The following is a 15,131-nucleotide window of genomic DNA, read 5'->3' as shown; positions in this document are numbered from 1 at the left end:
TCATACGTACATATGTATCACTATGCAATAATAGTGTGTGAATCTTCGCTCAAACATAATTTCTTCTTTGCTTTTGAGAAAATAGATCATGCAATGGTGTAACCAAATAGTAATTGACAAGTCCATTGGTAGACGAACGGATGTAAGACGATAAAAGCTGTATGTATTGCGGTTACATGGAAGGACTCATCGCTTGTTCCGCCTTACTTGGGATAGACGTGGTGCTTTTTGTCCTGTGCCGACCCGGACCCTTCTCGCCCCCGATCTACAATATTCGTTACACGTCGGCTCATCGAGTTGTCTAGTACATGAACATCCCATCCAGCCGCTAGCTATCTCGCCATTCACTGCCGTTGCTGACCCCGCTGGGACCATCGTTTGAGGTAGCTTTGTTCTTGCTGTTGCTGTTCGAGGACGACGGTGTTGCGTCGTCGTCGTCGTCGTCTTCATCGTCAAGGGCCCTTGCGAGCTCATCGGGATCCTTCATCTTAGCGTCCGGGTCCACTTCGTCATCGTTGAATCCATCTTGGCTGGGGCTGATGGCGTCATGCTCGGGCAAGGTGTCGTCGGCACTGATGGATATACCACGGGTGCCCCATTTCGATCGTCGAGACCCTGCGGTGGCATCGTCGCCGCGATGGCCGTTCGCGCCGCCGCCGAGAGCAGGCGCGCTCTCTTCGTCGTAGGATTCCGTCTCGGCGAAGCGCTTGTTGCCGAAGATCTTGTTCAGAAGCCAGCCCTGGCGCAAGTCGTCGGCATCCACCACGCCGCCGTTTCGGGCTTCACGCGCTGGCGCGTGTAGTACACCCAGGCGAAGTCGACGTAGAGGGCCGTCTGGATGATGCCAAAGATGACGGAGGTGGCTCTGGGAGACCGGTCGTTCTTGTCGAGCCCGCGCCATATCCAGTTCACAATGTAGAGCGCTCGGTACGAGCCGAGGGCAAGGATGTAACCAGAGTCAATCACGGTCGGCACGGTCGTTTGTCGTAGCAGCAGCAGTTGCGGGAGGACGCAAACGGACTCGAGAATGAGGGAGAAATCGTTCAGCCACTATGCGAAAAGGTTTTGTGTCAGCAGGCGTGATGGCATCAGGGTAGGTCGAAAGGGATGTAATCTTACTCCGCCGAAGGACCATTTGGCGTCAAATATCATCATGACAAAGGGCGACAGGATCAGAGATGATCCCACCACGCCGGCGCCCAGCTTCCAAGCTATCTCGCGCTCTCGGGTCCGCGGGTAGCGCCATCGCATGATGCCGATGATGTAGAAGGAGGAGAAGATGTAGAAGATCTTGAAGAAGAGATTCCAAATGTACGTCTCACGGAAGATGTCCGTGTACCTGGTGCAGAAGACGGCGGCGTACAGCACCTGGGTGATCATGGAGACGCCCTCGGAGCTCCGATTGCGATGGATGGCGAATATGAGGATGCATTTCGAGAGCAGGTGGGAGCAGTCGCCCAGGATTCTGAATATCTGCGAGGGAGAGAGAAAACATTAGATGGGGTCTAGCGAAAAGGATGCGGGCGCTGTACTTACATTCCAACCCCCCATGGTGTCGGTCTTGGTGTTTGTTTCTGTGTAGGGCTGAAGCTGTTTCGAAGCTTCGATGTGGGATGGCGAGGTAGAGAGATGCCGTCGGGATTGGCTGATGGTCGGCAACCGTTCAGGCCAGGCTTTGCATCCAGTGCAATTGCGCTTCGGGGTACAGAGACGGCCGTTCTGTGTGCTCTGGGAATGAGTAGAGGAAGGAAAAGAAGATGGAGGAGTTGTTTCAATGAGGGCGATGGACGCAACGCGAGGTGGTTGTCGCAGCTTTGGCGGATACTATTACGTGGACCCTTTGGCTCTCCATTCCCCAGTGATCAGTGTCGGGGGAGCTTCCAGCTGCTAACCGACCCCTGCTAGTCCAGCTGAGCCGCGTCCAGGCGTCTTTGGTGATGACGCCACCGTACTTACAGGGTTAGGATGTACTATATACTAGTAGGCACAGGCCATGTTACGTGCCTACTGAATTGAAATTCAGTAGGCGTCAAAATCTTAAGACGCGTGCAACGAACGCTATCTGGGTTCTAAAAGAAACCTAATAAAACGTACTAGGATTTATGTTTAATAATATAAGAGAGTATTTAAACGTATAATAAAAGTTCGCTTTTTATTAATATAATATATAATAGCCGTAGGAATAAAAGTAATTAAAGGGTGTAAATTTAAAAGTATTTATAATAAAGTCGTTAAAGTTATTTACTTTATTAATAAGTTAAATTAATATTTAAGTTAATTATTAAAGTAAAGAGTATTTATATAAAATATATAAGGAACGTTTATCGTTATATATTTAATCTTTCTTTTATTAATCCGGTTAAGTTTTTTAAGGATTTCGTAGCTTTTATAAGATTTTATCGAATTAACTCTCTAGTTTTTATCGCGATTTTAAGAGTTATTATTTTATTTTATTTTTATATAATTAATATTTTTATTATCTATTTTTAATTAACGTGGTTTACTATTAAGTCGGATATATTATTAAGTCGGACACTTTTTTTATATCTCGATATTTTTATATAAATTTATTTAATTATAACGCTTTAAATTAATTAAAATTACTCGCTATCCGATTCGCTACTTAATTTTATATCTTTCTCACACGTTCGCGCATTGTGACCGGTTTCGCCGCAGTTGCCACAGCGCCTACCGCCCGTCGCGCGTCGTTTCGACGAGCCACCATTTTCGCCTTCGCCGGTCGGTGGACGTTTCCCCTTTGCCTTTTCGTTTTATAGCGCTTGAGATTCCTTAATAGTAAGGGCTCCTTTAAGCTAGACTCGTAATTTTTAGTTTTCCGGCGCTTCGAAAAAGCTAAATTGGCATTTTAAAGGGTACGGACCTAATTTTTAAATATAATTACCTTATAACGTGGTTTATTACTACGCGACGTATATTACTTAACGACGTATTTTTTCTACTTTTCGACCTTTTTATATTAATTAATTTAATTATAACGCTTAAAATTAATTAAAACTACTCGTTATTCGATTCCTCGCTTAATTTTATATCTTTTTCGCATATTCGCGTATTATAACCTGTCTCGTTATAAACACCACAGCGTTTTTCACCGGTCGCCCTCCGTTTTAACGAACCCCTATTTTTACCTTTATCGGGCGCTAAACGCTTCCTTTTTACCTTTTCGTTTTATAATTACTAAGATTCTTTAATAATAAAAGCTCTTCTAAGTTAAACTCGCGATTTTTTAATTTTCCGGCGCTTAGAAAGTATTAAATTAGCCTTTTTTAATATATATATTTTATCGCGTATAAAAGTTATTTTATAAGCTATTTTAATTATACCCTTCGTTATTTAATTTACCGTATTTAAAATCGGCGTCGGAGAGCTTTTTTAATAGATAAACACCCTCTTTTTAATATAAGTAGAGTGCTTAGTTATTTATTAAGGGTTAAACGGCGTTTAAGGGTCGTAGGTATTAGCCGTCCCCGGACGAGATAGGTTAAGTGTAAACGTTTAGAGACGTATATTTAATTTATTAATCACTTCGTCGGGATTATAAGGGATTAAATTAAAAGCGTTAAATTCGGATTTAATATTATTTCCCGTAAAAACAGCGAAATACGCGGCCTTAAAAGCGATAAAGAACTTAAGCTTTATAATGTAATTTATCGAAGCCTTAATAAATAACTCGATTTCTTTTAAATAAGCACGCTTTAAAGCCGAATAAAATGTTATATTAAGTGGTTAAAGTAAGTAAAATAAATAAAGAGGCATACCGAGTATAATAATATTATTATTTTAATAATATACCTCGAATTCGGCCGAAATATAACTCTCGTGGCTATCGATAATTAAGAGGCGGTAAGAACCTTTCGTTTACGCTTTAATATATTTATCGAAGTACTTAATCTAGTTTAAGCCTATTTCGTTATTAGTTTAACTATTAAAAATCGGCTTAATCACTTAGTCGCTTAGTAAATCGGTTTTACGAGACTAGTTCGCGAGGTAATATTAGCTTTAAATAATTAAAAACGGCGGAATGCACCAGCCCTACGAATTAATACATTTAATCGTCGTTGCCTATTCCCGATTACTAGGCTAAACCGACTTCGCTTTTCCACGCCGCTCGGCGCGTATTACGACGAATATTAACCCGATTATATTTATTATAAAACCGGTCTCGTCGAAATTTTAAATATCTTCGTTAACGATCCCGTATTTCGCCTTTATATTTACGATTAGCGTAAACTAATCGGAAATAACTTTAAAATCTTTATAAAAAGCTTTTTAATAATTATACCGACGATTTATTTTAATTTTTAAGTCCGGGTTACGGTTAATAAAGCGCCTAACTTAGTGCTTACCGACGCGGTAAAAAAATTAGCTATATTTTTTATACTAGCGAAATCGGAAACTATCCCTCGAATATTTAAATTAATTATATATTTACGAAATATTTCTTTTTTAATTAGATTTAGTTTACGTCGTTTCGGTCGGATTTCACGTTTTAAAGTTCGGCCGTAAATTCGATAACGTAAAGTCGATTCGAGTATATTATAAACTTTTATTATTGCTTTTTAATTTATTTAATTCGGTCCGTTTTATATCGTTTAAATTATTAAAACTATCCGATTTTTTTGAAATTAATTAAATATTATAGTTATAAAAGTATTACGCGTTAAAGTTTAATTATATTAAAATTAAATTTAAATACATCGCTAAGTAATATACGTCGCGTAGTAATAAACTACGTTAAGTTATTCGGGTTATATTTTTCGTTATTTAGTTTACCGTATTTAAAATTAGCGTTAAAAAACCTTTTTAATAAATAAATATTCTTTTTTTAATATAAATAAAGTGTTTAATCGTTTATTACGAGTTAAATAACGTTTAAAGGTTATACGTATTTAAAGTCTCGAGTCGCGACTATTTCGATATAAGCGTTTAAAGTTATATATTTAGTTTATTTATTACTTCGTTCGAATAGTAAAGTATTAAGCCGGATACGTTAAATTTAAATTTAATATTAACTTTCGTAAAAACAGTAAAATATACGGCTTTAAACGCGATAAAGAACTTAAACTTCGTAATATAATTTATCGAGGCCTTAATAAATAGCTCGATTTCTTTCGAATAAACACGTTTTAAAGGCGAATAAAGTGCTATATCGAGAGGTTAAAATAAGTATAATAAATAAGGAGGCATATTAATAATAATAATATTATTATCCTGGCAATATACTTCGAATTCGGCCGAAATATAACTCTCGTGGCCGTCGAAAATTAAGAGGCGGTAGCGACCCTTTATTTATAATTTAATATATTTATCGAAATGCTTAATTTAATTTAAACCTGTCTCGTTATCGGTTTATTTATTAGAAATCGATTTAATTATTTAATCGCTTAATAAACCATTTTTACGCGATTAGTTCACGAGGTAATATTATTTTTAAACGATTAAAAAAGGCGGAATATATTAACTTTACGAATTAATACATTTAATAGCCGTCGACTATTCTCGATTATTAAACTAGATTAACTTCGCCTTTTTACGCCGATCAGCGCGTATTACGACGAATATTAACCCGATTATATTTATTATAAAGCCGGTCTCGTCGAAATTTTATATATCCTTATCGACGATATTATATTTAGCTTTAATATTAATAACTAAGCTAAACTAGCCGAAAATAACCTTCGAATTTTTATAAAAAACCCTTTAATAGTTATATCGACGGTTTATTTTAATTTTAAAGTCCGGGTTATAGTTAATAAAACGCCTAGCCCAGTGCTTATTAACGCGGTAGCCGCCGCGCGACGCGATAAGGAAATTAGCTATATTTTCTACACTAGCCATCTTTAAAAGCATCCCTCGGGTATTTAAATTAATTATATATTTACGAAATACTTTTTTTAATCGTATTTAATTTATATTTTAAATATCGAATTTCGCGTCGTATAGTTCGGCCGTAAAATCGGTCGCTAAGGGTAAATAATAAAACGACGTAATGTTTCGCCGTAGCTTTTTAATTAATTTAAGTTAAACCGTTTTATAACGCTTAAATTACTAAGGTTATCCGCTTTTTTTAAAATAAATAAAGCATTATAATTATAAAGTTATTACGCGTTAAAGTTTAATTAAATAAGTCGGTAATAAAAGTATTTAACTTAATAATATATTCGACTTAATAATAACGTGGTTTACCATTGAGTCGGATATATTATTAAGTCGGACACTTTTTTTATATCTCGACACTTTTATATAAATTTATTTAATTATAACGCTTTAAATTAATTAAAATTACTCGCTATCCGATTCGCTATTTAATTTTACATTTTTTTTATACGTTTGCGCATTGTGACCGGTTTCGCCGTAGTTACTACAGCGCTTACCGCCCGTCGCGCGTCGTTTCGACGAGCTACTATTTTCGCTTTCGCTGGTCGGTGGACGCTTCCCTTTTGCTTTTTCGTCCTGTAGTGCTTGAGATTCTTTAATGGTAAGGGTTTTTTAAGCTGGACTCGTGATTTTTTAGCTTTCCGGCGTTTCGAAAGGGTTAAATTAGTATTTTAAAGGGTGCGGACCTGATTTTTTAATATAGTTATTTTGTGAGCTATTCGGGTTATACCCTTCGTTATTTAGTTTACCGTATTTAAAATTAGCGTTAGAGAACTTCTTTAATGGGTAGACACTTTTTTTTAATATAAGTAAAGTGTTTAGTCGTTTATTACGAGTTAAACGGCGTTTAGGGGTTATACGTGCTTAGAGTCCCGGGTCGCGATTGCTCCGGTGTAGGCGTCCGAAGTTATATATTTAGTTTATTTATTACTTCGTTCGGATAGTAAGGTACTAAGCCGGATACGTTAAATCTAGATTTAATATTAGTTTCCGTAAAAACAGTAAAATATACGGCCTTAAACGCGATAAAAAACTTAAGCTTCGTAATGTAGTTTATCGAAGCCTTAATAAATAGCTCGATTTCTTTCGAATAAGTATATTTTAAGGGCGAATAAAATGTTATATTAAGAAATTAAAGCAAGTGCGATAAATAAGGAGGCATATTAATAGTAATAATATTATTATTCTAGTAGTATGCCTCGAATTCGGCCGAAATATAGCTCTTATGGCCGTCGAGAATTAAAAGGCGGTAACGACTTTTCATTTGCGATTTAGTATATTTATCGAAGTATTTAATCTAGTTTAAACCTATCTCGTTATCGGTTTATTTATTAGAAATCGGTTTAATTACCTAATCGCCCGGTAAGCCACTTTCGCGCGATTAATTCGCGAAGTAATATTAACCTTAAACGATTAAAAAAGGCGGAATATATTAGCTTTACGAATTAATATATTTAATAGCCGTTAATTATTCCCGATTATTAGGCTGGACCGATTTCGCTTTCCTACGCTAATTAGCGCGTATTACGATAAGTATTAACCCGATTATATTTATTATAAAGCCGGTCTCGTTAAAATTTTATATATCCTCGTTAACGATGCCGTATTTAGCTTTAATATTAATAACTAGGCTAAACTAGCCGGAAATAATTTTCGGATTTTTTATAAAAAGCCTTTTAATAGTTATACCGACGGTTTATTTTAGTTTTAAGGTCCGGGTTACGGTCGATAAAGCGCCTGGCCTAGTGCTTACTAACGCGGTCGCCGCCGCGCGACGCGATAAAAAGATTGGTTATATTTTCTATACTAGCTATCTTTGGAGGCATCTTTCGGGTATTTAAATTAATTATATATTTATAAAGCACTTTTTTTTAATCGTATTTAATTTATGTTTTAAGTATCGGATTTCGCGTTGTACGGTTCGGCCGTAAAATCGGTCGCTAAGGGTAAATAATGAAACGACGTAGTGTTTCGCCGTAGTTTTTAATTAATTCGGGTTAAACCGTTTCGTAACGTTTAAATTACTAAGGTTATCCGCTTTTTTTAAAATAAATAAAGTATTATAGTTATAAAATTATTACGCGTTAAAGTTTAATTAAGTAAGTCGATAATAAAAGTGTTTAACTTAATAATATGTCCGACTTAATAGTAAACCACGTTAAACCACGTTAATATTATAATTATAAAAATATTAACGTGGTTTATTATTAAGTCGAATATATTATTAAGTCGGACATTTTTATTATCGACCTATTTAATTAAACTTTAACGCGTAATAACTTTATAACTATAATGCTTTATTTATTTTAAAAAAAGCGGATAACCTTAATAATTTAAGCGTTATAAAACGGTTTAACCCGAATTAATTAAAGAGCTGCGGCGAAACACTACGTCGTTTTATTATTTACCCTTAGCGACCGATTTTACGGCCGAACCGTACAACGCGAAATCCGATACTTAAAATATAAATTAAATACGATTAAAAAAGAGATATTTTATAAGTATATAATTAATTTAAATACCCGAGGGATGCTTTTAAAAATAGTTAATGTGGAAAATATAGCTAATTTCTTTATTACGTCGCGCGGCGGCGACCGTGTCGGTAAGCACTGGGCCAGGCGCTTTATCGACCGTAACCCGGACTTTAAGATTAAAATAAACCGTCGGTACGACTATTAAAGGGTTTTTTATAAAGATTTAAAGGTTATTTCCGGCTAATTTAGCCTAGTTATTAATATTAAGGCTAAATATAATATTATCGACGAGGATATATAGAATTTCGACGAGACCGGCTTTATAATAGGTATAATCGGGTTAATACTTATCGTAATACGCGCTAATCGGCGTGGGAAGGCGAAGTCGGTCTAGCCTAGTAATCGGGAATAGTCGACGGCTATTAAATGTATTAATTTATAAAGCTAGTGTATTCCGCCTTTTTTAATTATTTAAGGTTAATATTACCTTGTGAACTAGTCGCGCGAAAATAGTTTACCGGGTAATTAAATAATTAAACCGACTTTTAATAAATAAACCGATAACGAAATAAGTTTAAACTAAATTAAGTATTTCGATAAATATATTAGATTATAAATGAAAAGTCGTTACCGTTTCCCTAATTCTCGACGGCCACGAGAGTTATATTTCGGCCGAATTTAAAGCATATTACCAGGATAATAATATTATTACTATTAGTATGCCTCCTTATTTATCGCACCTGTTTTAATCTCTCGATATAGTATTTTATTCGCCTTTAAAACGTGTTTATTCGAAGGAAATCGAGCTATTTATTAAAGCCTCGATAAATTATATTATAAAGCTTAAGTTTTTTATCGCGTTTAAGGCCGTATATTTTACTGTTTTTATAAAAGTTAATATTAAATTTAGATTTAGCGTATCCGGTTTAGTACCTTATTATTCGGACGAAGTGATAAATAAGCTGGATGTGTAATTTCGGACGCTTATACCGGAGTAGTCGCGACCCGGGATTTTAAGTATATATAACCTTTAAACGCCGTTTAATCCGCAATAAACGACTAGGTACTTTATTTATATTAAAGGGAGAGTGTTTACCTATTAAGGAAGTTTTTTAACGCTAATTTTAAATGCGGTAGACTAGATGGCGAAGGGTATAACCCGAATAGCCCACAAGGTGACTATATTAAAAAATTAGGTCCGCACCCTTCAAGATGCTAATTTAGCCCTTTCGAAGCGCCGGAAAGCTAAAAAATCACGAGTCCAGCTTAGAGAAGCCCTTACTATTAAGGAATTTTAAACGCTACAGGACGAAAAAGTAAAAAGGAAGCGTTCACCGACCGGCGAAGGCGAAAATAGTGGCTCGTCGAAACAACGCGCGACGGGCGGTAGGCGCTGTGGCAACTACGGCGAAACCGGTCACAATGCGCGAACGTGTAAGAAGGATATAAAATTGAGTAGCGAATCGAATAGCGAGTAATTTTAATTGATTTAAAGCGTTATAGTTAAATAAATTTATATAAAAATATCGAAATATAAAAAAAGTGTCCGACTTAATAATATATTCGACTTAATGGTAAACCACGTTACGTATTAAAGTTTAAGTATATTAAAAACTAAAAAAAGTGGCCCGTTTAATAATATAACCCGCTTAATAATAAACCACGTTAACGTAATTTACTACTTAATAGCGTATATTAATTAATAGCGTATTATTATTACTTTTTAATACTTTTATATAAAATAATTTAATTATAATATTTTAAATTAATTAATATTACTCGTTATTTAATTCGTTAATTAATTTTATATTTTTTTCGTATATTCGCGTATTATAACCTATCTCGCCGTAAATATCGTAGGGCCTTTTACCGGTCGCCCTTCGTTTTAATAAACTTTTATTTTACCTTTTATTAGTCGTTAAACGCTTTTTTATTACTTTCTCGTTTTATATCTTTTAAAACTTTTTAATAGTAAGGGCTTTTTTAAGTTAAACTCGCGATTTTTTAGCTTTTTAACGCTTTAAAAGGGTTAAATTAACCTTTTTTAAAGTACGTATTCGATTACGTATAACGTGGTTTATTACTACGCGACGTATATTACTTAGTAACGTATTTAAATTTAATTTTAATATAATTAAACTTTAACGCGTAATACTTTTATAATTATAATGCTTAATTAATTTTAAAAAAATCGAATAGTTTTAATAATTTAAGTAACACGAAACGAAGCGAATTAAATAAGTTAAAAAGTAGCAGTAAAAGCTTATAATATACTCGAATTAACTTTACGTTATCGAATTTACGGCCGAATTTTAAAACGCGAAATCCGACCGAAACAACGTAAACTAAATTTAATTAAAAAGGAGGTACTTTGTAAGTATATAATTAATTTAAATATTCGAAAAATACCTCCCGATTTCGCTAATGTAAAAAATATAGCTAATTTCTTTACCGCGTCGGCAAGCACTAAATTAAGCGCTTTATTAACCGTAACCCGGATTTAAAAATTAAAATAAATCGTCGATACGATTATTAAAAAGCTCTTTACGAAGATTTTAAAGTTATTTTTAATTAGTTTACGCTGGTCGCGAATATAAAGGCGAAATACGAGATTATCGACGAAGATATTTAAAATTTTAACGAAACCGGCTTTATAATAAATATAATCGGGTTAATACTCGTCGTAATACGCGCCGAACGGTATAAAAAAGCGAAATCGGTCTAGTTTAATAATTAAAAATAAATAACGGCGATTAAATATATTAATTCGTAGGGCTAATATATTCCGCCGTTCTTAATTATTTAAAACTAATATTACTTTATAAACTAGTCCCGCGAAACCGATTTACCGGGCGACTAAGTAATTAAACCGACTTTTAATAGTTAAACTAATAACGAAATAAGCTTAAATTAAATTAAACACTTCGATAAACACATTAAAGCGTAAACGAAAGGTTCCCACCGCCTCTTAATTATTAATAGCCACGAGAGCTATATTTCGGCCGAATTCGAAATATACTGCTAAAATAATAATATTATTACACTCGGTATACTTACTTATTTATTTTACCTGCTTTAATTATTCGATATAACACTTTATTCGGCTTTAAAGCGTGCTTATTTAAAGGAAATCGAGCTGTTTATTAAGGCCTCGATAAATTACATTACGAAGCTCGAGTTTTTTATCGCCTTTAAGGCCGCGCATTTCGTTGTTTTTATGAAAAATAATATTAAATCCGGATTTAACGCTTTTAATTTAATCCTTTATAATCTTAACGAGGTAATTAATAAACTAAATATATATCTCCGAACGCTTATATTTAACTTATTCTATTTAAAAACGGCTAATACTTATAACCTTTAAACGCCGTTTAACTTTTAATAAATAATTAAATACTTTATTTATATTAAAAAAGGGTATTTATTTATTAAGGAAACTCTCCGACGCCGATTTTAAATACGGTAAATTAAATAACGAAGGGTATAATTAAAATAGCTTATAAAATAACCTTTATACGCGATAAGATATATATATTAAAAAAGGCTAATTTAATACTTTTTAAGCGCCGGAAAGCTAAAAAATCGCGAGTTTAACTTAAAAAAGCTTTTATTATTAAGGAATTTTAATAGCTATAAAACGAGAAAGTAAAAGAGAAACGTTTAGCGCCCGATAAAAATAAAAATAGGGGTTCGTCGAAACGGAGGGCGACCGGTGGAAAACGTTATAGTGTTTACGGCGAGACAGGTTATAATGCGCGAATATATAAAAAAGATATAAAATTAAGCGAGGAATTAAATAGCGAGTAGTTTTAATTAATTTTAAGCGTTATAATTAAATTAATTTATATAAAAAGGTCGAAAAGTAAAAAAATGCGTCGCTAAGTAATATACGTCGCGTAGTGGTAAACCACGTTAAATTAAATTAAACACTTTTATAAATATACTAAGTCGCGAACGAAAGGTCGCTACCGCCTTTAATTCTTAACGGCCACGAGAGCTATATTTCAGCCGAATTTAAAATATACTACTAAGATAATAATATTATTACTATTAATATACCTCTCTATTTATCGCACTTATTTTAACCTCTCGATATAGCACTTTATTCGCCGTTAAAGCGTATATATTTAAAGGAAATCGAGCTATTTATTAAGGCGTTAATAAACTATATTACGAAGCTAAAGTTTTTTATCGCTTTTAAAACTACGTATTTTATTATTTTTATAAAAAATAATATTAAATTTAAATTTAACGTATTTAATTTAATACCTTATAATCCGAACGAGGTAATTAATAAATTAAATATATATTTCCGGACGCTTATACTTAGCTTATCGTGTTTAAGAACAGTTAATATTTATAACCTTTAAACGCTATTTAATTTATAATAAACGACTAAGTATTTTATTTATATTAAAAAAGGGTTTTTATTTATTAAAAAAACTTTTCGACGCCGATTTTAAATATAATAAATTAAATAACGAAAAATATATATATAATCGTATATAAAATAACTCTTATAAAGGATTAGATACGTACTTTAAAAGAGGCTAATTTAGCCCTTTTTAAAGCGCCGGAGAATTAAAAAGTCGCGAGTTAAACTTAGAGGAGCCCTTACTATTTAGGAATCTCAAGCGCTACAGGACGAAAAGGTAAAAGGGAAGCGTTTAGCGACCGGCGAAAGCGAAAATAAAAGTTCGTTAAAACGGCGCGCGACGGGCGGCAGGCGCTGTAGTATTTACGGCGAAACAGGTTATAATGCGCGAATATATAAAAAAATATAAAATTAAGTAACGATTTTAATAACGAGTAGTTTTAATTAATTTAATATATTATAATTAAATTAATTTATATAAAAATATCGAGAAATAATAAAAATGTGCGACTTAATAATATAAGCGACTCGATAATAAATTATATTATAAATAATATAATTTATTAATTATTTATTAATATAAATAACGTAATTTATAAGCGAAATAATTATATAAGCGAATTAACCACTTTCGTTAAATTTCGTACGAAAACTTTTATAACTTAATTCTTTTACTACTTATTATAATTAACACTTAAAAAGAAGGGCAAATAGTTTTAGCGTATTAAGCGCTTAAAAATAACTTAAAATTAAGTTTCTAACGCGCAGCCCGAATATACGAAATCTTTTATATAACCCTTCGTAACCGATAGCTCGGTATTCCTACGAAACGCGAAATATCCGCCAATTTTCGAAAGTTAACAAATTTTTAAAAAAATATAATCGTACGATATATAATCGACCTAAGTTCGCGGTTATTCCCTCTTCGGATAAATAGTGTAGAAAATATAGCGAATCGATTATTCCGTTAACGCGACGCGGGACGCGTCGGCGTTAACTGGGCCTTTAATTTCGTACGACGGTAACCGGACCTCCGGACACGTTTTAATCGAAAAATCGATTATTAAAAAGTTTTTTACAAAAATCCCGACGCGTATCGCGCGTAGTTTATCTTTATACGAAATATAATTTATAAATATAAAATTTAAAAAAGGATATTTATAATTTTAATAAAACCGGGTTTATTATAAGCTAAATCTCGTTCGAAATAATCGTAACCACCTCCGATTAACGCGGAAAACCTAAGGCAGTATAGTAAAAAAACCGGGAATAGGTTATAGTAATTTAAAGCGTCGAATTACACGGTTACGCTATCCCTCCGTATATTATTTTTTCCGGGAAAACGCACCTCTCTTCTTAGTATAAGGACAGCTTATTACCGAAAGACTAGGTGATCGTAGTTATTAAAAATAGTTAAACTACGAATAAAAGAGGCGAGGACTAAATTCGATACTTTAATTAATATACTAGGTCTCGTACGAAGGGTCGTTATCGCCTCTTAGTTTTAAACGGCCACGAAAGCCACTACTCGACAAATTTCGAACTCTACTATAAAAACAACTTAATTATTACACTCTATATGCCTTCTCATTCGTCGTATAAACTCCAGCCTCTTAATATCGGCTGTTTCCGTGCGTTGAAAAAGGCGTACAGGAAAGAAATTAAAGGTCTTATACAGGCGCATATTACTTATATCTTAAAGGAAAACTTTCTACTAGCGTTTTTAAAAGCGTTCTAGGCGACTTTCACCGTTTCGAATATATAAAGAGGCTTCCGAGGGATAAAACTCGTCCCGTATAATCCGAAATATATTATTTTATAATTAAATATAAAGCTACGTACTTTAATACCTCCGGGGACGTTTTTTAGCTTACTTATTCCTTAAAAATTAAAAACCCTAAATAACTTAATTAAGGTTTAATTTTAAATCGAGTACGTTAAAAATCGAATCGCGCGACATTAAAATAGCTCTCCGATATTAATTTTCGCTAAACTTAACTAAATCGCGAAAGATATAACGTAGGTTATATACCGGCTCGCTTTTTTAAAGGGTAAAATAACCGTACTACGAGAGGTAAATAAAATACTTAACCGGCGCCGCCGTACGAAAAAAAAAACAGTTATAAAATAAAGGATTACTTCGTATATAAACTAAAAAAAATTCACAGTCTTAAAAGGACATTAACAAATAGTTACAGGATAAATCGCGCCGAAATAATAATCGTACGAAAAAGCTTAAAACGCGCCCGCGACGCTATAAAATCTGCGGGGGAGCCCGGGCATAATACGCGCACTTATTAAAATAATATAAAAATATTTAAAGATAAGGATTCCGATTAAATTTAATATTTTATATACGTTATTATAGAGTTAACTTATATTTTATT

General features: G+C 33.6%; 1 protein-coding gene across 1 annotated transcript; it reads right to left on the bottom strand.

Annotated features, from left to right (window-relative positions):
* Nucleotides 1–328: 328 nt before the first annotated feature.
* Nucleotides 329–1,551, bottom strand: PG997_009501 (uncharacterized protein; the record flags this gene model as incomplete). Its single annotated transcript, XM_066813816.1, has 4 exons — nucleotides 329–739; nucleotides 787–1,050; nucleotides 1,120–1,473; nucleotides 1,537–1,551. The coding sequence occupies 4 exons, from the start codon at nucleotides 1,549–1,551 to the stop codon at nucleotides 329–331; spliced, it is 1,044 nt and encodes a 347-aa protein (XP_066665778.1).
* Between the last annotated feature and the right edge of the window lie 13,580 nt (nucleotides 1,552–15,131).

Source organism: Apiospora hydei (assembly GCF_038363865.1).
Source record: "Apiospora hydei strain CBS 114990 chromosome Unknown utg000007l_segment0_segment0, whole genome shotgun sequence".
NCBI lineage: Eukaryota > Fungi > Ascomycota > Sordariomycetes > Amphisphaeriales > Apiosporaceae > Apiospora > Apiospora hydei.
Note: the sequence above shows the minus strand (reverse complement) of the source record. Positions and strands in the feature narration are given on the sequence as shown.